This window comes from Echiichthys vipera (genome assembly GCF_963691815.1).
Source record: "Echiichthys vipera genome assembly, chromosome: X".
Taxonomy (NCBI): Eukaryota; Metazoa; Chordata; class Actinopteri; order Perciformes; family Trachinidae; genus Echiichthys; species Echiichthys vipera.
In genome coordinates, this window is record NC_139825.1 from 8,433,550 (window position 1) to 8,459,706 (window position 26,157).

Below are 26,157 nucleotides of genomic sequence, written 5' to 3' on the forward strand. Positions count from 1 at the left end.
GAACTGTGCCAACCCAGGTGAACGACTCCACCGGCCATTGATTTGATGAGCAGCTCCTGTGATCCTGGCCCGTGTGAAGAGACGCTTGATCCAATGGTTAAAACGCGCAGCCATCGGCTTGCTCTCCCTGCTGCCATTAGCTGGAAGCTACACCTGTCTCTGGTGAAAAGATTTCCGCTTCCAGCAGCTTCCGACATCTATCGCCATCAAGATGAAGTTCTTCCACTTTCCGTAAGCGTATTTTAACTTAAATAACAACTATAATTACATTATTTAATTAGTTATAACACATTATGATGTCAGTGAAGTTGACCTTTGACCTATCAGATATAAATATAATCACTTCATCATTTTATCCTGTAAGACATTTGTATGAAACATGTCATAATTAATGTAGGAATTATTGAGACAAAAATACATTTTGTGATGTCATCGTAACTTTGACTTCCAAAATCTAAATCATCATTGAGTCCGAGGACAAATTTGTGACACAATTCAAGACAATTCCTCCAGGTGTTCCTAAGAAACAACATCTGGACAGATGGAAGGAAGGCCAGACAAACAACCAGAAAACATAATGTATTCAGCCACAGCTGTAGCTGGCATGGAGGCAACATTGGAGCAAAACATGTCAATATTCTAAAGATGCTAAGAGAAAATACGTGACTCACATGTCTGACACCTTCTTGTAGTTGGGAGGGCACGTGAAGGAGAGACATCTGAAGCTTCCCTGGAGGTTATAGCAGGTCTGTCCATGTGAACAGTTGTGGGTGCCAGTTGTGCATTCGTCAATATCTGAAAAAAAACAAAAAACATTTATAAAAGGCAGTTTGATTTTGAGCAGTTTCTTTTTTTTGTGTGAATTGAATTTGAACACATCTCTTTCATCTTCAGAGAGAGCTTAGACTTAAACAATCTCAACTCTTGCTCTAACAAGCTATTTTGTGGGCTTTCAACCTATTTCATTCAAGTAGTTTCACGTATTGGCATGGCTGCATTGCACGCTAATACAAACAACACAATTATAATGATAAAAAGTAACAAACAAAAGGCCAGGAAAAACAAAAGTCTCATTAACATGAGGTGTAAACATTAAAACGATGACATTTATTATTTTCTATGTGAGATGGGGCTGTGAGATTCAAGATGTGAGACAGTTGCAAACATTTTGTTGACATTCTACAGCAGTCTTAAATATACATATACCGCTCAAAAAATAAGGGCACACTTAAATAAGTGATTTTTTTGATGAATGAATTATTTAAGTTGAAAATATTTACTGATGTACATTCTATAATTTGTTAAAAACAAAAGTATGTAACAATGGAATTGCTTATTGTGAACCTCATCTGTGAAGAGAATGGGTCGCCAATGGTGTACCTGACAATTCTGGTGCTCTCTCTGAATGCCAGTGGAGCTGCACGGTGCTGGGCTATGAGCACAGAGTCCCACTAGAGGACATCAGGCCCTCATGCCACCCTCATGGAGTCTGTTTCTGAAAGTTTGGTCAGAAACATGCACGCCAGCAGGGCTCTGGCAGTACTCCTCCTGTTCCTCTTCACACAAAGGAGCAGATACCTGTGCAACCTGATTGGGCTGCAGGTACCAGCTCATGCTACCAGCAGTGACAGGGACACTAGCAGAACATAAAACTAGAGAAGAATCAGTCGGGAAGGATGAGGAGAGAGCAACTTCCTGTAGCCACCACATCAAAACCATTCCCTTTTTGGGGGTTGTCTTCAGTTTCCATTGCACCTGTTGTCACTTTTATTTGCACCAAAGCAGGTGAAATGGAGTCACAATAACTTCTCCTTCCTGAATGGACAGATATATAAACTGGAGATAAAAATTTGAAAAAAGAATGTTTAAAAAATGCATGTTCTTTCAAATTGTAATAAAACACAACAGTATTTCAGAATAAATCAAGTATTAATAACTGGTTCTCTAATTTTGTTCTCCAGTGTATATATAATATCTGATCAGACGATAAAGTAGCCCTCAGCATTTAAGGGGATACCTGGTATTTCCTCAGGCATCTAAGGGCGCACTCATACTGTCCATTTGTACCGTGCCCAAGCACGCTTCACAGCTAAAGTCTAGTTCGTTTGAGCAGTGTGAGTACAACTGTTCAGTTGGCATGGCACGATTTGCGGCTGCGGCCCAGTGGAGAGATGAGAGCTTTTGTAAAGCACGAATGCACATGTACAGGCACAAGGGTGCACACATGTATGAGCACGAGTGTGCGCACTTGTACAAGCATGAGTGCAAGCATTGACAGCGGCCCTGAGACTATTTATATACAACTGTTCTCCGCGACAGACATTTAAAAAGATGCCGCCGAACGGTTCGTGGTGGTTTGATGCAGAGGTGGAGTGTTTACTGTATATTTGGTCATATGAACTGTTCAAAAACAGTTGGACAAAACAAAATCGTCGAGGGGTGTTGACGTGTAAGCAACGCGCATTTGTGCAGAGGCTTGGAATTTTCAAGTAATGTGAGAGCAAGCGGGCCTGGGTCGTGGGGGAAAAGGGAGGGGGGACAACCACCCTAAAGCACGGGGCACGTATGAATGGACAGTGTGAGTGTGCCCTAAGATGAAAGAGTCTCTGCCTGGCCTTTCTCACCACTGAGTCAGGTCAGGCCCTCCATGATGTGGACACCAACATTTTTCAACCGTTGACAGTTGCTACGCCATTGAAATATGTTCTGAAGGATAAGGTGAAATACTGTATATGTGGTCCCATTTGTCAAAGGGCTTTTGATGATGGTGATGATGTAAATTCCTTCTCCAAACAATTAACAGAAACTAACTAAATTATTTAGTAGTGATGGGCAAAGGAGGCTTCATTGAGCTACATGAACCACTATGGTCCTCTCTGTTCAACAAAGGGTTGAAAACACACTGAATTACTATTCAGTGAGCCTTTTTCTTTGAACCAAAAACTCTGTCTAGCGGACTCAACAAATACAACTAATGGTTCATGAAGCCTCATGAAGCCTCATTTCCACATCACTACTATTTAGTAACAGAGAAGGGGAGATTGTTGTGTTGTTGCTGAGTTGTGTGTTGTCTTTCAGTGTTGTTGGTTGGTTGGAGCTGGAGGCCATCAAGGAATCGAAGGCAGCTGGCAATTGCAAAGACCTGCCCCATCCTGGTAGTCTGTGGGCTCCCTCTCACCCAGAACTGTGTTCTTCTGGAGTTTTAATATTACCTTTGTCAAAATTAATATTTTGTTATATTTGTTAAACTAATTCAGTCTCTGTTAAATCAAATTATTTTAGTTAATCCGTTTTATTTGGTGTGTTCTTGGAGTCGGACCGTAACACTGCTCACTGAGGCCTCACCTTTGCAGGTGCGTCCATTGGGGGACAAGACATATCCACGAGGAGGACAGGCACACCGGTAGCTGCCAGCAAAATTAACACACTGGAAGGTACAGAGATTCCCAATGCTCTGGGAGCACTCATCAATATCTGTCAAAAAAAAAAAAAATCTGTCATCAGTCAGATTAGAGCCCTGTGTGGAAGCCAGAGGCAGGTTCAAATAAAGTTGTAAGATTTAACCTTTGTTTATTGTGTGTGTGTGTGTGTGTGTGTGTGTGTGTGTGTGTGTGTGTGTGTGTGTGTGTGTGTGTGTGTGTGTGTGTGTGTGTGTGTGTGTGTGTGTGTGTGTGTGAGAGAGAAAGAAAGAAAGAAAGAGAGAGAGAGAGAGAGAGAGAGAGCGAGAGAGCTGCTGTTCTCAGCATTCATGGAAACATCGCACAATTATTTAGATCAAGTGCAATATGAATGAAGTTGATTTTATTTTTATTTTATTTTAAGCAATTTGAGTTGTTATAATGGTTAAAACTACTTCACCCATTGAATCAAATTGTGTCCACTGTATTTGCCTTATTCTGTTTCCCACTGCCCCTATCGAGCTTCGATGTTGAATAGCATTTGGTTTACACTGCTGCAGACACATCAAATACAGTTTCTGCCAGAGAAGCTGTTGGGTGCTGAAGGAAGAGGGGGCTGTATAGCTGTCCCGTTCCTTTACTGTACTCACCTCAGGTACACTGTGCTTGTGTATATTTTATAAATATATTGTGAATTGAAATTGCTGTATTTTCACTGCTTGCTCAAGATCTGACAGTCACTGATTCATTGGTCTTGACATTTCGCTCTGTTCATATCATCATGGAAAACCCAGTACCAGGACCAGGGCATGAAATTGGCACCCACCCAGAAGCCAAATGCGGGTAACTTTTGTGATTGGCGAGTGAAACTTTCAATCTACCTGCCACGTTGGCGTGTAGCCAATAAGACAACACAACACTGAGCAAGTGTTGTGTGTTGTTGACCAATCAAGTAGCCTATTGTTGCTGAGCAAGCCCGGCATTTTCTTGGACTTTCAAAATAAAACACAAGAAGAAGAAGAAGAAAAATAAAAATTGTGGCGGGATATTGCTGGCGTGAAGAGGTCGCTGGCTGCAACAGAACAAAGAGAGGATGAGAAGGAGAATTAAAAAAATAAATAAATAAGACGTTTTAATAAAAAGTGGAAAGGGATGGCAAGGTTTGCGGCTGGCTTGTGTACGATGCCACAACAGAGGAGATGCTTGGGATTGCAGTGTGTTTGGAGAGAGGAGGAAGCAGAGAGGAGAGTCTGCTCCTCCTCTTTTGGACTCAGAGCCTCAGGCTGTGCTCTGTGCTCTGTTTAAAGGGGTTTTCAATCATTGTTTGACCTTGACATTACAGTGTAATGTAGTTTGGTTTCTGTTAATTATTATGTTTGTTATTGTTGTTGTTTATCTAAACGTTATTCAGTCAAAATAGTCAAAAAAATGTCTTATCTTGAAAAGCAATTTAAACTTATTAGCCATTTGTTATAAATGTAATGTTTATTGTTAATCTAAAATTTAAAAAAAATGTTGGACCTGGGTATCAATACACTGACACTGACTAATGTATTGCCGCTGGGTGTTAACTAAATAAATGAGATGATTGGTTGTTTTTATTTCTGTTATTTTTTTATTCTAAATGTCTGCCACACAGACACAGCTGTAAGTGATTCTAGTTTTTAATTAGATTAAGTTGGTTAATAACTCAACAGCACTTTAATGTGTATTCTGTACAAGTTTACCAAGGTCGTTCACCTTTATTTTAGGCACAAAAAAAATATGGCTAGTAAAAAAACACTGTGGCCAAAAAAGTTAACTTCAGGCCCTGACCAGGACTATTTCACAGCAAGAGAAAACAAATTCACCACTTTATTAGACACACATATGAGGCTTCATTAAGCTATATGAACTATTTTCTTTATTTTCCACTAGATTGAGCTCTGTGTTCAACAAATGGTTGAAAACACACTGAATTACCATTCATTGACACATTTTCTTTAAACCAAAAGCTCTATCTAGTGGACTCTACAAATACAACTAATGGTTCATGAAGCTCCATGAAGCCTTATTTATCCATCACTAGTCACCAACTCTACCAGTCTCTACCTAGTAACTGTGGTCGAAAATACCTTCACATGTGTGTCCGTCTTCTTTCAGGAAGTAGCCTTGGCGACAGTAGCATTGATATGAGCTGTAGATGTTGGCACACTCCTGGCTACAGGGATTTTTTTCACATTCATTTACATCTAAACACAGAAAAGAAAAGACAAGATTAGAATCATTCCTGTTTTTTTAAAGGGTAAGGGTGGCCTCATTCAGCAATTTTCTTATTGTCAACAAAGCTGATTTTTTCTTTTATTTAAAAATGTGTTATCTCTCAGGTGTCCCCAAGCCTTGGCTGTAGGGAGCATTGAAAAGAGGGGGTGGGACAATCTAACGGGGGTCTGCGGGTAATTCCCTATAACATTTTTAGATAGACAGAGTAGATGTAAATTCCTCTATTCTGGTGCCTTTAAATTGGATGAAACCTCTCATAATAACCTGAGTAAGTGGTTGACCCCAGAAGATATTGAAGATATTACAAAAGCTAAAAGTATAGAATTTAATTTCATGACTAATTCTTTAAATTAGAGATTAGACTCAAAATTATGACAAATATGTATTATATGACTGATTAGAACATGTACATTTACCAACTACAGATTCTACACAGTAGCCTATGAATCCAAATTCATTCAAATAAGCTACTGCTAGGAGATGGACTTATTCCTCTGCTTGAAAAAGGCTGTCCAGGCAAAAAGCAGATGACTTGAGGATAGCTGATAGCAGGCTCTCATTCATGGGCCCTGACCGTTAAAACTCAAACAGGAGGAAACTGTGCATTTGTTAAGGACTATTTTGTGGATTAATATGTATTTCATTTAAAGGTAGCAGGGCGCTATATGTGGGATTGAATAAAGTAAAAATAAAAATGTTTTGAGTAGTAGTTTTTGGACACCAATGGAGCTCTACAAGTCAGAGAAATAAGATTTATCAGGCTTTGGATACACCATACTTGTTATTAGGATACATTCATTGTTGCGTTTGGTCTTTTCATGGGATTTGTTAACTATAAAGAAAATATGGATATGCTTACTTCTATTGAGAGTCTTCAGCAGATTTAATAAATATTTACATATTTCTTATTCTATTTTATTCATTATTTGTTCAGTGTTGTTGTTCACTGTAATAATTTCCTATATATTTATATCCAAGAATGGAGCAAACATAAAAAAACAATTTCCCCCCTAGGGATCAAAAGTAAAGTATTTCAATTTTATTATTTTCTGTTGTATTCTATATTTATCCATGGAATAAACAGTCACCTCTACATGTCCTCGTCAACCCACCTCATCTTCAACACACTGATAGTCTGGCTCACCACATGTACAGTGCTGGGATAAGGCCAGACACACACGTCAGGCCGCTTCCACTTTCTCTGCTATCTGAGTGTTTTTTTTTTGGCTATGTAGGACTAACACACTGATGACTGATGGTACCTGAACCCGAAAACCATTATGTATGATGTCAGACACATCCACATCCCAGAGATGGAGTCGATACAAAATGAAACCATTTTCACTGATGACAAAGACTAACAAAGAGCTCATAAAGACCGTTTAAATCAATATACAGTATATAATCTGTCTATGTGAAGGCTGCATTTGGCTATTAATTCCAATTCTTACTAATTAAGGCTTACCTCTACGCCTTAAGTTCTTCAAGAAAAAAGTAAGACAGTTCGTGTAAACAAGGTTGTGCTTAAATTCTCGATATGTTGGAAAAAAAAAACAATCTACCTTCACAGTTCTTGCCATCAAATGATAGGGAGAAGCCGGCTGTGCATGAGCAGTGGTAGGAGCCTGGGGTGTTTTCACAGGTCTGGGAACACATCCTGCCAGGATAGCGCCAGCACTCATTAACATCTGTCAGTGCAGGAGAAGGAGCCATTAGACAGCACACAGATACCTCCAGGCCACAACGGACTCAGTACAAGTTCTCATGTGTAGAGTCCTTTGTTGTACCTTGTTAGCAATTTTTTTTGTAAATGAAACTCCTGCTGTTTGTCTGCCGAACAAGTTAAGAGCACAGAAACCTCCTCAAGCTAGTAATGTTAGCTCTTAGGAGTGAGACCTGATGACCACATCACTACATGCTCATTTCTAATTATGCAATCCGAGCTAACAGAGAGGTTTCATAATCTGCTACTTTGTGCAATTTATGGAACAATAAGAACTTGTCATGTTGTTCATATGTAATCTCTGTCATTCATTCATTTTGGAGCTACTCTTCCTCCTCCACACACGTGTTCACTGCATCCTCCTCCTCCTCCTGATAATTCTTTTGTGGGTGGATGTGCATCTGCTCCTTGGCCCACCAATAAAATATCATACCTTGATTTCACCAATTATAGCTAAGAAACGTCATCAAATTATGAAAAAAAAATACAGCTATTGTTTAATGTTGCTTCAATAAAAGGGTTCATGCTCTTTTAGGAAAGAAAGCTAGTGATTAAGTAAGGGATAATGCCTGACAAGGTGTCCATTATCAGGAATTAATGGAATAGGGGGAAGCCAAAGTAAAGGGTAGAATTTAAAAAAGAATTAAAGATATGAAGGGTAGTGCAACACCAATATCCAAAAGTACTCCAAACGTGCAAACAGTAGAACCTATAGGAACAAAAGTTTCAACTTATATTTTCATCCCTGTGTTGCAGTCCCAAGAAATCTAGAAATCCTCACATAATTAGAATAATTGTACCCATTGTCCTGTTTAATGAAATCTCTGTAATGATGGTAAAATGGTAAATGGACTTGTACTTATATAGCGCCTTTCCAGTCTTCTGACTACTCAAGGCGCTTCACAGTGTTTGTCACATTCACCCATTCACACAGACATTCACACTGATGGCAGTGGACATCTACATGCCATCTAATCTGATCTAACCATTCACACCACATTTACACACCCATGCGCAGCACGCTGAGCAATTCGGGGTTCAGTGTCTTGCCCAAGGACACTTCGACATGTGGACCGGGGGAAGATGGGGATCGAACCACCAATCTCTCGATGATGTCTAACTGAGGCAGTTACAGACATGGTTTCGAACTTTTAACCTCCAATCTGCTCATCATCATAACACAGTGACACCTACCAGTGCAGACTTTGCACACCTACCAGTGCAGACTTTGCGGAGAGCATCATACTGGTAGCCTGTCTGACAGTCACAGCCGTAACTGCCAGGGAGGTTGTGACAAATCTGGCCAACTCCACATTGGTGTGTCCCCATCTGACACTCATCAATGTCTAGACAGAAAAGAAGATAAAGATAAAGCAGCTCAGCATGACCCATGGTTGCTCTAAGTATTTAGTAGTCAGTTAGTTAGTTAGTTAGTTAGTTAAGTGCTAAGTAAATTCCCATGAACACGGAAGTGCTTTTATTTTTGAAAAGACAATTGACGAAACAGGATGGAAAATTTTCAGAAAAGGTGAACGGTTCCTTAAAATTAACAGAGAGACCTCAACTACAGGGGTAGGTGGGGTAAAAAAAGTAGGGAAGGGCCCCTAGTTTAAGCCCCTGGCCTGATAACTGTGCAAAAACCAGTCACAACATTTTACAGGTGTGAATCAAACACAATTAAACAGTCATTCTGCCAACACTCTTCTGTTATCAAATGAAACACTTAAAACTCAAATAAACCTTTTTCACATCCATCTCTGCACATCATTTATTTAAAAAGAAAATGTCACTTTTAAAGCTGGTACACCCCTTATGTCCTTTCAAAGCAGTTGTAATAAAGAAAACAAAATGCCAGGAGTTGAGTTTTGATTAAAACTAAAACTAGAACTCTTCGAAATATGAATGGTTGCTGACACACAATGTAGCATTCAAAAGGCTAACTTTACAATGGAGTCCACTACACTGTGGCAACATGACATCACTTCCCAATGAGTGCAAAACAGCCTCACCAATCTGTTTTAACAAAATATTCTCTGGTTTAGCTCAGCCAAAACACAAAACACTGATCCATCAGCAAGTTAGCGTTCCATTCACAACTGAGTCTGTTTGCTAGGGTACCTAAGCTACTGCCAACATTATCTTCACTCCACCTTTCAACTCTAGCGGTTTAGATAAACCTGCATTTATTACAGAAATTTGAACTAACCCTACCATAGACTGACAAAGCATATTTTAAAATGTAAATGCTCACATGTACAAGAGAAAGACATAGCATAAATTCCCTTAAAAAGCTGAACATTTTGACATGTTAATGGTTTCTATGGCTCAAAACATCCAGAACAATTTTAAGAACAATAGTGTGAATGCTGAATCCACGTCATTATTTACATAATATTGCATGGTTATTTCATAGTGTCATGGTCATATATTTTATCTGTACTTAATCATATAATAATTTGTTTTATAATGTCATTTTAATGTTATGTATCTAGTTTTGTACAATTTAGATCCCTGTGTAACTGGCCCAAACTGGCTGATATTCAGGCGCATTCTTCCCCATTATGGCATTCTGTAACTACATTTCAGCACTCGGGTCTTACCTAAAACAAATAAAATAATAATAATAATAATAATACTAATAATAATATTAATATTAATATTAATACTAATAATAATAATAATACTAATAATAATTATAATAATAATAATCAATGCAGATCTTTACATAGTTGCCAGCCTCCTTCTTCCATGCTGTTGTAATTAAGAGTTAAATCTCACCAACACACTTGGCTCCATCAGGGCTGGCGTGGTAGCCATGGCTGCACATTATGATCTTCTGCTGACATGTGTAGGAGCCCACTGTGTTGATACAGTTAAAGCCTGAGCTGCACAGCTCACTCTGGCCACTGCACTCATTTATGTCTGCAGAAACACACGGAGAGAGAATCATGCCTTAAGACAGCAAAAAAAAAAGAAGTAAAAAAGACACAGAAGAATGATTGTTAGGAGGTTTAATCCTTAGTGATAGGACTACTGATGTCTACTTCCTCCCAGTGATTTTAACAAAAACATTATGTAGCTGTGTATTTACTTGTTGATGTTAATCAAGTCTTCTTAACTTATAGTAGGCCAATACTCAGGGGCGCAGTGTTGATGAAGCAGATTATGAACTGTTGAATGAATATGTGTAAATGTATTCAGGTGGATGACGATGATTCACCATTTCTGTCTCCACTAATCTTATCTCCTCTAACCCTGACAGACCCATGAACCATTTTTGTTTTGTAGGGGTGCTAAATCTAACCATTTTTGACCCCTTGAGAATTGATACAAATTGTCAAACATCCATTGACCACTCCTGTTGTGTAAAGTTTTTCGGCCAAAATGTAGCCTTAGTTGGAGCGTTTTTTAGCCCCCTTCCTGAGGGGATAAAGCATGACACGTTGGTACCACTTGATGATCTAGTGTCATATGATAACAATATCTTCACTCTAGACTTAAAATTAAACCTTCTTTATACTCTTATAGAGAGCAATGTCCTCCGGAAGTTATTGCTGGTGGTCCTGTGGTGGACTAAACCAGCACATAACCTCCAATAGTACCACAACTTTTCATAACGGAAATAATGCAAGTAAGCATAATTTATTTCACAATTATTTTCACAATTAATTTATTTTTTATTATCTTTTGGGACATCATATATCTTTACAGGATAACAGACAGGAGAGAGATGACAGGAAATGGGTTGAGAGATATGGGGAATGACAAAGACCCCTGGCCTGATGCAAACTAGGGACGTCGTGGTTGATGGTTGGCACATAAACGACTACACCCCCAGACCACCCTGAACTATAAACTTAAAGTGTATATAACTGATATCTTTATAACATTACATCAAATGACAATTTTGAAAGCAATGATAATGTGAAAGTAATGCACCTACAGAGAATGATCAGTTGAATCTGCAGCTTTACAGAGCTTTACAGTGAGTTTCAGCTTATTGTTTAGCTGTCCCGCTGCAAATTTGCAAATTTGCTCATATCTTCATGTTCGGCTACAGCAGGCAGCAGTTTTGAGAGAAAAAGCTCTAAAAACCCACTGTAAGCTACCTACTCAGCATCAAAAAGCAGACAGACACTAAATGGTTAACAGAGTGGAACATTTAGCGCTAAAGAGGCAGATATTTCCATCAGGAGCTGGTAGAAACCAAAAACAGCATATTACGTATATTAGACTCCTATTCTTCAGGTGGTCAAAAAAACGTCAGAAACACAACTTCAAATTAATGCCTGTACATTATATATTCTTAGATTAATTCAAGTAAATTAACACAGCAGATCTGGGGAGTATTGCAGTATTTATGAATGTGGAATACTCCACAGAAAGTGGGAGGGACAAGGGTGTTAGCAGGGGCCCAGCAGCTCATTTTTGCCCTGGGGGGCATCCTAGCAGGTTGATCTAACCATGGCGAGATGGCAGGACAAAGAGCACTGAAACTGAAGATAGGATTTTTCCCTACTCTCTAATAGCTGTTAAATGGTCATGTGTTATGAGTTTCCTTCAGCCAGGAGAGAGCAGCACTGACAGTCCCTTACCTATACAGTTGGCATGGGAGTCCTGTGTGAAGCCGCTGATGCACTTGGGTTTGGTATTACACAGGAAAGAGCCTGCTGTGTTCTCACACACAAAGCCCATACCACAATTATGGGTGTGCAGAACACATTCATCAATGTCTGAAAGAAAGAACAGATAACATCAATTCAATGTCATCTTGACAAAATAGTTCACTATTTATGTAAGTGTTAAGAGTTTAAATGTGCTGTCAACTCTCTCAGCTTGTTAACAGGACAGTAGGTGGCACTGTGGCTCAAGCACAGAATAAACATATGCAGTGTCCCAGAAACTTTCACTCAATGTGAGGAACATTTCCCTTCAAATATAAATATCACAACTAACAGAAGTTGAAAAAAAACTTCTTAAATGACAAATATTGATTCACATGAGCAATGGATGGGGTTTAAATGAAAGATTTGTGCCACAAGCCCGTTTCTCAGGAGTTCACGTTATGTTGAGACTTACTTGTCATATGTTGAGGTCTTAATTAGTTTTCTCTCTACCAATAATCATCAGAGGGATATACTGTATGTCCATCTACCTTTCTTTCATACAGCTAATAAGTTATTCCCCTGTTGGATGGTTGACTAAATATTATTTTAGTTTTGATCAACTCCCCCTGAATCTCCAACAGCATGGCAGTGTCTGCAAATATTTCATGCAGCTCTTTGATGCTGGACTCGAGGCAGATGATGTCCTGATGACGAGATTCAATCTCACTTAGAGCCTGACTTGAAATCCTTCCGTGCCAAGTACTGACGACACAAGTCACAGAGCTTCAAAGTGCTTTACTGGCCATGCATCCTCTCTGGATGATTATCTTGTCACATACTGAACCTTGACATCTGCTGAAGCGCAAACATCCCTACTGGGGCCAAAAACATTTGCATAAATCTTGCTGAAGCCTTGCTGACTGAACTGACTTTAAGTCGTGACCACATACAAACAATTATCATGGTAGGGGAGGAAAATTACATCACATTTGTGTCGATTTCTTTGTCACTTATGTTGATTGTATTTATCTAAACAGGATGGAGGGAGAAAATGAACTGTCTAAATAAATCCTGTTACTGTTAAAGATCCTCTTTGAAAACAATTGTCTGCCATCAATAATGCAAGGACACTCCAATAGCCTGAACACCCCTTTAAGGAAAATGATCCTTGGTTTTTCGGAGATACAATTAGAAAGAGCAATAGAGTTATGCAGTGCCTCAGTTTGAGCCAGGGGTGTTGGACTTGTGTGCTGTTGGTTGGTGGAGTAATACACTCCAACACAAACACAGCCTCGGCCAAACTAAGTGCCAAGTTGCGTCATGAAGTGAAGGTAATGTTTAGAACCTCACAGCATGAAGGCTGTAACTACAGATGAATGAGTATTATGGGTTTCAGCCAGATGTATCACAACCAAGTATCCCGAGGAATCATGTCCATATCTTCAGCTCATGATTAATGTTTAGGTTTATAACAATGGTTTATTTGCCATAATCACAATGTTTTTCTAACCTTACAAGTACTGTAGATTCCATGCACAGATAGAAGTGAGAATTTATAAGAATTAACCCTGCATTGAAAAACTGATAGACTTAGAGACTTGACTTACTTTTTAACTGATGCTAATTAACTGCAACAGCACTCAAGTTGTCATTGTTTCTGTCAAACAAGTTGGCAATTTGTTGTAATATAACATTAATACAGGAGATGACTTACTCTGTGCTCAAAGTGATGCTCGGAGCTCCAAGATGGTTGTAGCAGACTCACGTAAATAATTCTAGGTGAATAAAACTATGCTTTTTTTATTGGTTGTTGTGTTAAATCTTACCCAGATACAATAGTTATATTTTCTGATTGGCTATTGTGTAGCCCCTGTCTTTTTTTTATTGGTAAGTGGCAGCTCGACTGAACTCCGAGGAGACGCGCTTGATTCCTGCTGGTTCCATAGTGAGAGCAGTGCTACTTTGCTGAACATAATAAATTGTTTTTCTGCATGAGAAATACAATGTGTGGCAGAAGTGCGTAAACAAAGACCAAAAAGAGTGACTGTCCTGCGGGGGGGACTTCAACATGACAGAAAATTATCTCATTTTGCAAGCAGCTAGCATGTTGCAAATTTGATGAATTGTCCCCCTGGATCTGTCTAAAGGTCACAAAATCAGCCGACCAGCAGCTCTAAAGCTCTCTAATAATATGTTGTCATCCTTGCAACCAACAGAAACTCCAGGAAGTAGAAGTCTGACCCAGTGAGTGCTGGGTGGCACCCGCTGGATGTATTGAAATCAACACAGGTAGGCTATATTGTCCAAGGGTCAATACTTTTTAGGTTTTAACACTGGTAGGCCACTGACCGCAATAACAGCCCGAGACTGACCACAAGAGTATAACAGCACTTTTCACCATTAAATATCACGAGCAATAAGGATAACAGCTTTCCCTGATGTCAGCATGTAAATATGGCAGTGTATGTAAAATGTAAACACTGCAGTAATGTCAGTTGTTGTAATCTTAGTTGCTGATGTTATTCATCCCTCCCTAGTTTTTGGTTTTGTAGTCTGTTGAATCGTGTTGAGTCAAAGTGTCAATGCCTGCGCAGTATATCCGTTTTGACATCGATCTGTCCAGAATTATTCCCTCTGCAAGAAAGCAATCTACCAATATGTTGAAATATTCCTTTAAAAAAACGTTTGCACGGGACATAAAAAAAAACCTGCTGTCACTAAAAATAAAGCTTTTGCAGAATTGTCCAAAATTGGTGTTATTGTGTGGTGGTAGGGTTGTGGTTTTGCTTCATTGTCCTTTCTGTCTTATTATCTGTCTGTGCTCTAAACAAGACATCAGCATCAGTGACTATACTTAAGTGGATTTGAAAGTGACTGCTGTGTCAAGTGGCTTAATGAAACCCATCAGTAACAATGAACTCACCCTTGCAAAGACTGTTCCTCAGCTGGTAGCCTGCAGGACAAGTGACCTGCAGCTCACATACAAATGAACCTACTGTGTTCACACAGTGCTCATTGGGTTGACAACTGTGGGTGTTGGTTGCACACTCATCTACATCTGCAGGAAAACAACAACAATGGAGACTGTGTGTGAAATGACAGGAGGGAGAAGGAGACAGAAAGAGGGATTTTGATTATGAGGTGTAGGTGAGGTAGACTCTCAGAGGTTGATGATGGACGGGGCCAGTACCTGACCCCCCCCCCCCCCCCCCAACTGCCCTAACTGTAACCATGATGGGTGTTCTGACTCCTGTCAGTGACTGGGATTGGTTGGACTTCCATGCATAGTCTCCACCACAAAGAGTTAGTTGTCTGACCCTTGGAGTGGAACCAACAGTGAGTATGGATGCATGGGTTTATGTTAGTTGTTTCATGGCACTGTGATCTTCAAGGTGGCGTTTTAAGCATTTATTTTAAGTTACGAAGTCCGTGCTAACTACGCTAATGCTAACTGCGAAGCTAACCGTTAGCAAGAGGCTAGTTAAGCTGCTATGGCTAATTTAGCTCATTGTCATTCATGTTATAAGCTATGTTCATGTGTGAACCATTATTGCTATTGACAGTGTTTATGCTGTTATTAACCTATGAGAGCATACGGTAAAAAAGAAAGGATGTGTGTTTGCCTTATTTAATAGTGTGTTATACTTACCTGATTTATAACTTGAAAACTAAGAAGAAAGTGTAACCAATGTTGTTGCATATACTTAATTTCAGTTGTAAAATTGTGTGTATTTCATTGTGTTGCAGTTTTATAAAATAAGAAAAGAAGATTCAGTACACTCTCAACCTGGATTCAAGCCTACTGGGTCTTCCTTGTTAGCTATCTGTCTACAAATACAGCTCACATATTAGCCAGGACAGAAAAGTAAAATGTTGTCCACTCAGCGGGAAAGGGCTATTGAACAAATGTGAACGTCACGCAAAGAAATTGCAAGATGAGCGTCCACGAGGAATGTCGGTCTCAGCTGGAGTCCAGATCTCAAGTCTCAGCTTCCCACAAGTCCTCCAGAGCATCAAACCGGACCTCAGTCAGTGCCGCCGCGACAAGGGCCAGAGCTAAGGCCGAAGCAGCAAAAATTAAGGTATCCTTTGCAGAAAAGGAGGCAGCCATGATGAAAGAAGAGGCTTCAATAGAGGTAAGCCTTCACATGTTAATACAAGAAAAGGAAGCTACTGCAGCATCAAAATAGGCAGCAATATTTGAAGCAGCAGCATATGAATATCACGAAGAATTCGCTCTTGGTGAGTTACAGGATTTAGCCCTTGAAGATCCAATACAATGCACCAACGACTATATAGAAATGCAGCCATTTCATACACATGCTCCACAAGAGCTTCAAGATGATATGATTCTTCCACCAATTGAAACAGTGAAAACCCATGTCCAGCAACAAGGCACAAGATTCACTGTATGTGTCCCTTAAGGAGGAAAATTAGTATAGACACATTGTTGGAGAAGGTTATGCTCCTCCCCCGGGCCCAAGGGTATTTTCGCCAAAGCCGAAATACATACCTTTTACTCCTGACACTGAAATACGCATCAGCTTCTCCTCCAGCCTCGCACCCCGCCCAAGGTAACAAATACTCACCTTCAACACCTCAAGCCCCTGACTTAGCACAATATCTCATGAGATGAGAGATGGTGAGCTCTGGACTGCTTGCCCTTGATGATAGCCCAGAAAAATAATGGGCATGGAAAACATCTTTCCTAGCAGCCACAAGGGAGCTAAACCTATCTGATCAACAAGAGCTCAACCTACTGGTCAAATGGCTGGGGCCCGAGTCATCAGCACAAGCCAAGCGGATAAGGTCAGTACATGTAAATAAACCTAGAGCAGGTGTACTCATGGTATGGGAGCGCTTGGAGGAAATGTGCGGAAGCCCAGAGGTGATCGAAAGTGCGCTACTGAAAAAAATAGATACTTTCCCATTGGAGAAACAAAACAACCACTGCATAAACGCATGGCCCAACACAGGAGAGCTAACTCCTCAGGCCTGGACTCTGCTGTCCACTTACACCTCAAGGAGAAAGCCCACTCCTTTGATGACAGCAATGTCCAAATCTTGGACAGAGAGGACAGATGGTTTGAAAGAGGAGTAAAAGAAGCCATCTATGTAAAAGTGGAGAAACCATCGCTAAACAGAGGAGGGGGTCTGAGACACCACTTATCTCCAATTTACAATGCCGCCCTTTCATCTCTTCCCAGGAGATTCAACAATCTAACCTCAAAGGACAACTGTTCACACATGGCCCGGGTGACCCCAACGACTGTCGTTCAGACTCAATAGAGCACTAACGAAGTCGAAACCAACTGCCCACCAACGACTGTCACTCTAACGACGGGCGTGGGCACTTGGAGCACAAAGGGTGTCAGTGACATCATCGGCCTTGTGAGAGGTTAAATACCTGGATCTCCACACCAGTTAGTTGGACCAGTCCCAGCCTGGTCAGATGCGTACATGAACTGATGAAGCCTCTTGGATGAGAGGTGAAACGTCTTCCTAGACAAACAACCAGTCCAGTTGTTTTTGACTGAAATTGCTTTGAGGATACTTTCCCAGCTACCTCTGACAAGGACACACACAAGCTCAGAGAGTTAGGTGACTTGTTAAAAGAGTTAGAAGCTACAAAGGCTGAGGGATTCTTGCCGGGACTCATGTATCTAGACACAGCTAGAGGTGTGAATCCAATAGTGGAAAAGCTTCCCTTCTCACTGCGAGAACGCTGGATCACACAGGGATCCAAGTATAAGAAGGATTATCGTGTCCCTTTCCCACCATTCAGCTTTTTTGTTGACTTTGTATGTTCCCAAGCTAAGACCCGCAATGACCCCAGTTTTGCATTCAACCATTCCTCTACCCCTAGTCAATTCAAGGTTGAAAAAGTACCGAAATACTTCCAAAAACCAGCGGTAACAGTTAATGCACCACAGGATAGCACTGCTATGAAGAAAAATTAACCGGACAAACAATGTCCTGTACATAACAAACCCGTTGCCAAAATAACGTGGGTCTCGAGGAAAACATATTGACTAGAGAAAAACATACTTAAAGGAGCATTCAATCTCCTTTCGATGTTGTGCCAGCACCAAGCATATGGCTAAAGATTGCAAAAACCACGCTTAAATGCATAGAGTGTGAAAGTGACAAACATACCTCGGCGATGCATCCTGGTCCAGCTCCATGGTGACACTTCCCACCTTGTTGGAGTGTAACTACCTGCCTGATGACAGATCAGAGATCCCAACTCCTGAGTGCACTCAATATTTTCTTCTGCTCAGACCAGTGGCTGATAAGATCCCCCCCGCTTGACTCCAGTGCTTCTATCCTGCTGCTACTAGGCATGGATATTTTGAGCTTGCACAAAGTATGTGAACAACGTAATGGGCCTCACAACTCACCGTACGCCCAGCGTCTCGATCTTGGCTGGGTCATAGTCGGGGAGTTATGCTTAGGTGGTGCTCACAAGACAGAGGAAGTCAATGTCTACAAGACACATGTCCTGCAAAATGGACGCCCCTCTATCCTTAAGCCATGCTCACAACATCCATATAAAGGAGAGGCTTAAAGGTCTGACTCAGTGTAGTAGTCACACAGTGAGGAGATCTTACAAGATACATGTTGGGACGGTCTGGGGGAAAGTGTGTTTCAAAAAACACCTGAGGATGACAAACTAGCCATGTCAGTGGATGACAACAATTTTCTCAGAATAATGGACGATGAAGTATACATAGACGAAGAAATCACTGGGAGGCACCGCTACTTTTTCGTTCACACCGCAAGCCCCTTCCTAATAACAGAGAACAGGGCTCCGAGAGATTCCTCTCTCTCCAGCGCTCATTCAGGAAAAGACCTGAGATGAAAGAGCACTTCTTTGACTTTATGTAGAAGGTCATTGACAACCACCAGGCAGAACCAGCTCCTCAACTACAGCCAGGGCAGGAGTGTTGGTATTTGCCGACCTTTGGGGTATACCACCTCCAGAAACCTGGGAAAATAAGAGTTGTTTTTGATTCCAGCGCTGAGTACAAGGGAATGCCATTGAATGATGTGCTTCTCAGTGGACCCAACCTTAACAACACTCTAATTGGTGTTCTACTAAGATTCAGGAGAGAACAAATAGCTGGCACAGCTGATGTAGAACAGATGTTCTATGGGTTCAAGGTCAGAGAGGACCACCGCCATTTCCTTCGGTTTCTGTGGTACAAAGATAATGATCCGGACAAGGAGATTTATTGACTACTGCATGACTGTGCATGTGTTCGGGAACAGTCCGACCCCAGCAGTGGCAACATATGTGCTCAGGATAGCTGCAGAACATGGAGAGACTGAACACAGTACAGATGCAAAGCATTTTGTCTTCAGAAATTTTTATGTTGACGATGGACTTCCCTCAGTGGTCAAGGAGGACGAAGCTATCAATCTTCTACAGCGAACCAAGGCCCTGCTGGCTGAGTCCAACTTAAGACTTCACAAGATAGCTTCAAATAGCCCAAGGGTCATGGGGGCTTTTCCTGTGGAAGAACGAGCAAGTGATTTCAAGGATCTAGATTTGGGAGCAGACCCCTTGCCCCTCCAGAGGAGTGTGGGTTTAAGCTGTAAACTCCAGACTGACAGTTTCACCTTTAGAGTATCGAGAGATGTTAAACCATTCACTCGGAGAGGCATACTGTCCACTGTTAACAGTCTTTATGATCCCCTTGGATTTGCTTCTCCCATTACGGTCCAAGGCAAAGCATTGGTCAGAGACGTTTCCTCGGAACAGTATGAGTGGGACACACCTCTCCCCACAGAGAAAGAAACTTAGTGGAGGGCATGGACCAACTCCTTAACAGAGCTGGAACAGGTTTCCATTTAGAGGGCATACATTCCAGTCTCCGTGTTATGTATGAAATGGACAGAACTATGTGTTTTTGCAGACGCTTCAACTTTGGCAATAGCTGCTGTAGCCTATCTGCGTGCCTTGGATTTTGAAGGAAGATGGCATGTAGGGTTTGTAATGGGAAAATCGAAACTCGCTCCTTACCCCATGCACACTGTGCCTCGCTTGGAATTATGCGCAGCAGTCTTGGCGTTCGAGCTGGCAGAAGTGATCCAATCTGAAATAGATATAGAGTTGCAAGCAGTCAGGTTCTTCACAGATAGTTGCATGGTGCTGGGCTACATCCATAACAGGCCACAAAGGTTCTATACCTATGTAGCTTACCAAGTAGCTTGCATTAGAAGCTCTACTGAACCAAAACAGTGGCAATATGTGTTGACTGACCTAAAGCCTGCAGACCAGGGAACCAGGCCAATTCCAGCTGCTTACCTGTCCTCATCTAGTTGGTTGCTTGCCCCCCCCCCCCTTTCTTAGTCAGTCAAACACAGGTCAAGATGATGTAGTGGAAATATTTGAGATTGTAGATCCAGACAAAGACAAAGACGTTCGGCCCCCAGTCACCTGTCTCGGGTCACAGAGCAGTCTCTTGGATCATCAACATTTGAACGCTTCTATGTTTGAAAGAGTCTAGTAAGAGGCATGGTAAGTCTTGTTCATGTAGCTAAGTCATTCTCTCAAGAGAGGCTAAGACTGATGGTTGTAAGGGATGGCATTAGTGAAACCAGCTGCTCAACACAGAGTTTTCAAGCGAAAATGGATATCTTCAAGGCTGTGCAGGAGGATGTGTATAAAGAGGAGCTGAAATGCTTAACTCAGGGTACCAAAGTGCGCTGCCAGAGTCCCCTTGCAAAGCTGGATCCCTTCATTGACAAGAGCAGATTGATTCGAGTTGGAGGTCGGATACACAGGGCAGATTTGGAAGACCAAAAGAAACATACACTCATCCTACCAGCTGGCCATAATGTGACAACTCTCCTGGTCCGACACTATCATCAAAAAGTAGCCCACCAAAGTCGCCACTTCATAGAGGGTGCATTGTCCTCCGCTGGTGTCTGGATAGTAGGAGAGAGGAGACTTATCTCTAGCAACATATTCAAATGTGTCATCTGTAAGAAGTTGAGAGGCAAGAAAGAAGTTCAAAAGATGCCTGATCTGCTGGCTGACAGGTTGACAGCAGACCCGCCATTTACTCATGTAGGGCTCAATGTTTTTGGCCCGTGGAGTATCACCACTCGGCGGACACGAGGTGGAGCTGCTGAGAGCAAGAGGTGGTTGGTCATTTTGGCTTGTTTAAGTCCAAGAGCTGTGCACCTTGAAGTTATTGAATCTATGTCAACCTCAAGCTTCATCAAGGCCTTGAGGCGCTTTCTATCCATACGTGGACCTGTCAAACACCTAAGGTCGGACAGAGCAACGATTTAAGTTGATGCAGCTGTGATTACTAGGCACGTCCAGTGTCTTCCATGCATAGTCTATAAGTGCTCCACCACAAAGAGTTAGTTGTCTGAGCCTTGGAGTGGAACCAACAGTGAGTATGGATGCAATGGGTTTATGTTAGTTGTTTCATGGCACTGTGATCGTCAAGGTGGCGTTTTAAGCATTTATTTTAAGTTATGAAGTCCGTGCTAACTACGCTAATGCTAACTGCAAGGCTAACCGTTAGCAAGAGGCTAGTTAAGCTGCTATGGCTAATTTAGCTCATTGTTAAGCCTCATTCATGTTATATGCTATGTTCATGTGTGAACCATTATTGCTATTTACAGTGTTTATGCTGTTATTAACCTATGAGAGCATACAGTAAAAAAAATAGTTAGTTGTACTTACCTGACTTATAACCTGAAAACTAAGAAGAAAGTGTAACCAATGTTGCTGCATATATTTCATTTCAGTTGTAACATTGTGTGTATTTCATGGTGTTGCAGTTTTCCAAAATAAGAAAAGAAGATTCAGTAAACGCTCTCAACCTGGATTCAAGCCTACTGGGTCTTCCTTGTTAGTGTGATCTGTCTACAAAAACAGTATTAGCCAGGACAGAATGATGGGGCTTAATGACTCAGTATCTGCTGGATGTCAGCAGAAAACACTAACAAAGAAAGTCATTCTAAAATCTATTTATGAGACTTACCAGGAAATTTCATGATTTGCTTTTGCCTGTATGGAAATCACTAGCTGTGAAGCTGTCAAGAGTCTCAAATGGAAATACTTGCTTCAAAAAGGAAAAACACAAAAGTCGTATTACTGAAAGCAAGTAAAAAATGCCGTTGGAGATCACTCCATAACTGCTCTTTGAGCCTCAAAGCCTGAGTGGCCAGCAGAGAAAACAACATTCACTCGTAACAGTACAAACCAGACAGACAGCGTTTTTGTTTGTCATTGAAAATTTCAACACTTTTATATTACTGATCAGATATGCATATGTAAAAAGGGTCAAATGAGTGATAAACTCTAATCTACTTTATAAGGAAAGTGTCTTGAGAAAACCTTTGTTATGATTTGGCAGTATAACTGAATTGATTTATAATTAAATTAAATTGAAATTGAATTAAATTAAATTTTATTGAATTAGAACTGTAGATATTATCTGAATCTGCAGTTCCCCCCAGGCCTATGGACCATTTTAGCATCAGCTAAATTTCAATGAGTCATCAATGTTATCCTGATGTAGCAGGCAGATGTTTTTAGTAAGCAGGATAAGATCTCTTCCCCCACCTTAACCTATCTGATAAACCAACTGACCTGACTGTACACTCTGCTACCTGCCAAGCACCAAACTGCAGACCAATAAAATTAGCATTTAGCTTGTGAACATGGTGGAGCATTTATCTGAAGACCAAACAGAGTTAAAAGTACGGCAAATATACATTTAAACTGACTGATGTTGACATTTTCAGGTAAATATTTAAGCTGTACAAATTGTTACAACTGACCTGCTATTTAGCGGCTAATCTAGCCCTGTGTGTTGTATTGTCTGACTCTTAGTCAGGGTTACCATAAGATAATAATGGTGATGATTAACACTTTTCATGTTGAATGATTTGATTGAAAAAGAAACAAGGGGATATTCTTGGTAGCCTATACCTCAGACAAAAAGTGCCATCATTACACCAAAATAATTTAAATAGGATTAAACAAACACATTACACTAATGTAAAATATCCGGTGTGGGAAAAAGCTAAGTCTTTTTATGCTTGTTATGTTTGTTTGTGTGAAGTAAAAATACACGGGTGCAAACCTTTGAATCTTCATTAATTAAATAGCAGTAAACATGCGGGTCGTTGCGGCTCACAAACTGATGCATGCCATCTCAGTGCATGGACGATCAGTTGGATGAGCTGATACTGTAGCAATGCAGTGTGACAGTCATCCAGGTTTGAAGATCATCCTGCATGAAGGAGCCAGGGTTGCAAAACAAAAGGCAGGAACAAGAGGGGACCATAATTTCCCTCGGGATAGATAAAGCTTCTTGAATCAAGCTTCTTGAATGATATTCTCCTGTGTTGTCTGTGTATCTGTTAGCAGTCCCTTCTCAACTCTCAAAGCTTTTGCCACAGGGAATTGTAATGAACTTTTGTGCACCTGCCCATGGGGAGCAGGAGGAAATGATCTGAGGTTTTCAGCAGTACCTGGTGTGTGAGTAACATTCTGTGCAGCTCTTTTCCCCACCTCAGAAAACTATTCAACCATCAACTCTCACGCCACAGAACACTGGCTCATTGTATTATATGAAGCCTCTGTGGAGTTACAACAAACACACTCATCTAACCCACAAAAATGAACAATTTTCTCCTTTGACATTGCATAACTCTCTGCAGAGTCGACATGACTCATGCTGTCCAGGCAGTGCAGTGGTGAATCTTGTTTTGGGGCCTGCCTTTGCAAATTTCCCATTTTTTTTCCAATTCCAAGAGACATCTGTTATCTCCGTTGAATGGAGGCTATTTAAGAGGCAAATCACATTAAACGTCTCGCTTGCCTCGTCCTCTGGGCCCTGCTCGCTGTCAAGCCTACAGATGAACGGTACTGTTTTCCAATGTTTGCGTAATGCCAGTGGTGCAGAAAGTCACCGTCTTCCACTCTGGTGGCCAGCATTATTTCCAGTGCGTCATTCAAAGAAGGGAAAAAAACAATAAAGGGGAAAGTGCCTACAGTCTCAAGGTCCCTACCTCCCTTGACTGGTCCCCAGGGACAGCCACATTACACAGTTGTGAGGAGTGAATTGATCCAATGCAAAGTGGAAACAAAGAATATTTTCATGAAAAAAACAAATGGATTGTTGAGCGGGGGGACTGCAGTTTAAAAGAATTCCATCAACGGACCACAGAGATGTTTGAAAGGCAGGACTTTTAGGCACAGAATAAAACACACACCTTGTTGTTATTTCGCACTGGACCCAGCAGACAAGTTTATTTTTAAATTCAAGCTGCGGTAGATGAAGTCAGCTTTGGCTTATTTGCAGATTTGGTTTGAGACACAAGGGTTAGCGTTAAACAGAGAGGGGAAGTGCCACACAAAGGGCGCAGATTACTGATGGGTAAACGGGGCTTTGTGAAGCTATAGTATATCACCCATTTTCTTTATGTTCAACAAAGGGTTAAAAGAACACTGTATTATCATTCATGGAGACCTTTTATTTAAACCATTTAAGCTCTATCTAGTGGTAATACAACTACTGGTTCATGAGGCTCAATGAAGCCTCATTTGCTTATCACTACTGCAGATAAACTTAGTCGTATACATGTGAGTAGAGGTTGACCGATTCATCTGTTTTGCCAATTAATCAACTCTGACTGGAAGATTTTTATTGTCAGATCTGTGTCCGATAGCTATGCAGCCTCCACCAGTCACACAGGGATGGCTCCATCACGGTTGTGCATGGTGGCACACAAAGTAGAGTTAATGTCATTGCACATACACTAGGGATATCACCAGAACTGATACATGCGATTCCTTTCGATTCTAAAATAAAAAAACACAGACAATGCCTATTTTTTTGAGGCACCTCAAGCACCAAGTAAGTTTCGGTGCTGTGCCTCTTCTGGAACTAACTGGGGCACTATAGCGAGTGTTCCAGCCACACTTGCATTCAGAAGTAGGAGGTCACAAAGAAGTGGAACTCACATGATATAACAAACCCTGTGTGGAAGATGGCAATAGCAATTGCTTTGCCCCGACTCATTGATAAAAAAGGCACCATGAGTCATAATGGAAATACTTTGTGTGTGAGACAGATGACCTTGGTGTTAGCATCAATCTGCAGAAGCCACTATGCAAACAATGCTACCCAGTTCTTCAGACCAAGGGAGGCAGTACTTCCATTTTATCGTTTACCGTAACAACAAGCAACGTTCAAAACTGACACATTTCCTCAAAAAAAGACTATATGCGTCCGTATGTTTGTCGGTGCCAGTGTGTGCATGTTGCACTATGACCAATGGTTTGGCTGCTGTTCTGTTCTGTTATATTCTGTATGTCTGTTATAGAAATGACAATTTAATATTTACGTCATCTACGCATAACGCATGCGCTGCTTGATTTTCCTGGATTTCCCGCCACTTCGGCTCCGAAAAAAGGTTGTTTTTTAACCTAGTTTATCGTTTCTATATTTGGCAGCTTTTATTGTATTTATTTCTTCAAATCATGGACCGAAGCTTTTAACCATCGCGCCTGTGGTTGCCTCTGATTACACCGGAGAAGTAAAACACGGAAGTCGTGACGCCGAATCGCACTAGCGAGGCACCAATTTTTAAAGAACTTCTTCAACTCAGTGAAAAAAAACAACCTAAACAACTGGTGAATGGGTTGCCTGCCCAGGAGTGAAGAAGGTTTCCCTGGACATTCGACTCCAGGGCCGGAATTAAACTCACCTCCCTGTGATGGTTCTGTGTCCCGGGGTGATGGATCCACAGCACAGGCTGCAATATGATGGCTGTGTGCGACTCCTGTCTACCCACGTTCTCAACACTGAGGGAGAACGTCTCTGGCCTGAAGGCCAAAATCCTTCTGGATTTCTCCACCATCGCCACGACCCAGGCAGCCCGTGGAACAGCGCCTTCCCTGCGGCCAGACCTTCTGCTACCCTGCAGCACGCGTCAGGGAGGTTGAGTCCTCCGCCCTCCAGCAGTGTTAACAGCACAGCTCAGCCTCCACGCTGGTCCTGCAAGCCGGACCACCAGTCCGAGGTCCTCAAGCAGGACTTCAGGTCCATGGTTGACCGGCTGCTAGACACAGGGAAGCGTCTGATTATTCCCGGCCCGCTTCCCCTGCCACGTTTTGGTGAAGTCATGT

At 41.3% G+C, this 26,157-nt stretch overlaps 1 protein-coding gene across 1 annotated transcript in view; it reads right to left on the minus strand.

The window, feature by feature from the left end:
• fbln2 (fibulin 2) overlaps positions 1–26,157 on the minus strand; it is a gene marked incomplete at its 5' end in the record, with an annotated part of 133,836 nt that overhangs the window by 24,414 nt on the left and 83,265 nt on the right. Inside the window, 8 exons of the mRNA XM_083938634.1 lie at positions 672–795; positions 3,346–3,474; positions 5,513–5,629; positions 7,223–7,348; positions 8,601–8,729; positions 10,162–10,305; positions 11,979–12,116; positions 14,914–15,048. Coding sequence (XP_083794760.1) covers positions 672–795; positions 3,346–3,474; positions 5,513–5,629; positions 7,223–7,348; positions 8,601–8,729; positions 10,162–10,305; positions 11,979–12,116; positions 14,914–15,048 — 1,042 coding nt within the window. The remainder of the gene's footprint in view (positions 1–671; positions 796–3,345; positions 3,475–5,512; positions 5,630–7,222; positions 7,349–8,600; positions 8,730–10,161; positions 10,306–11,978; positions 12,117–14,913; positions 15,049–26,157) is intronic.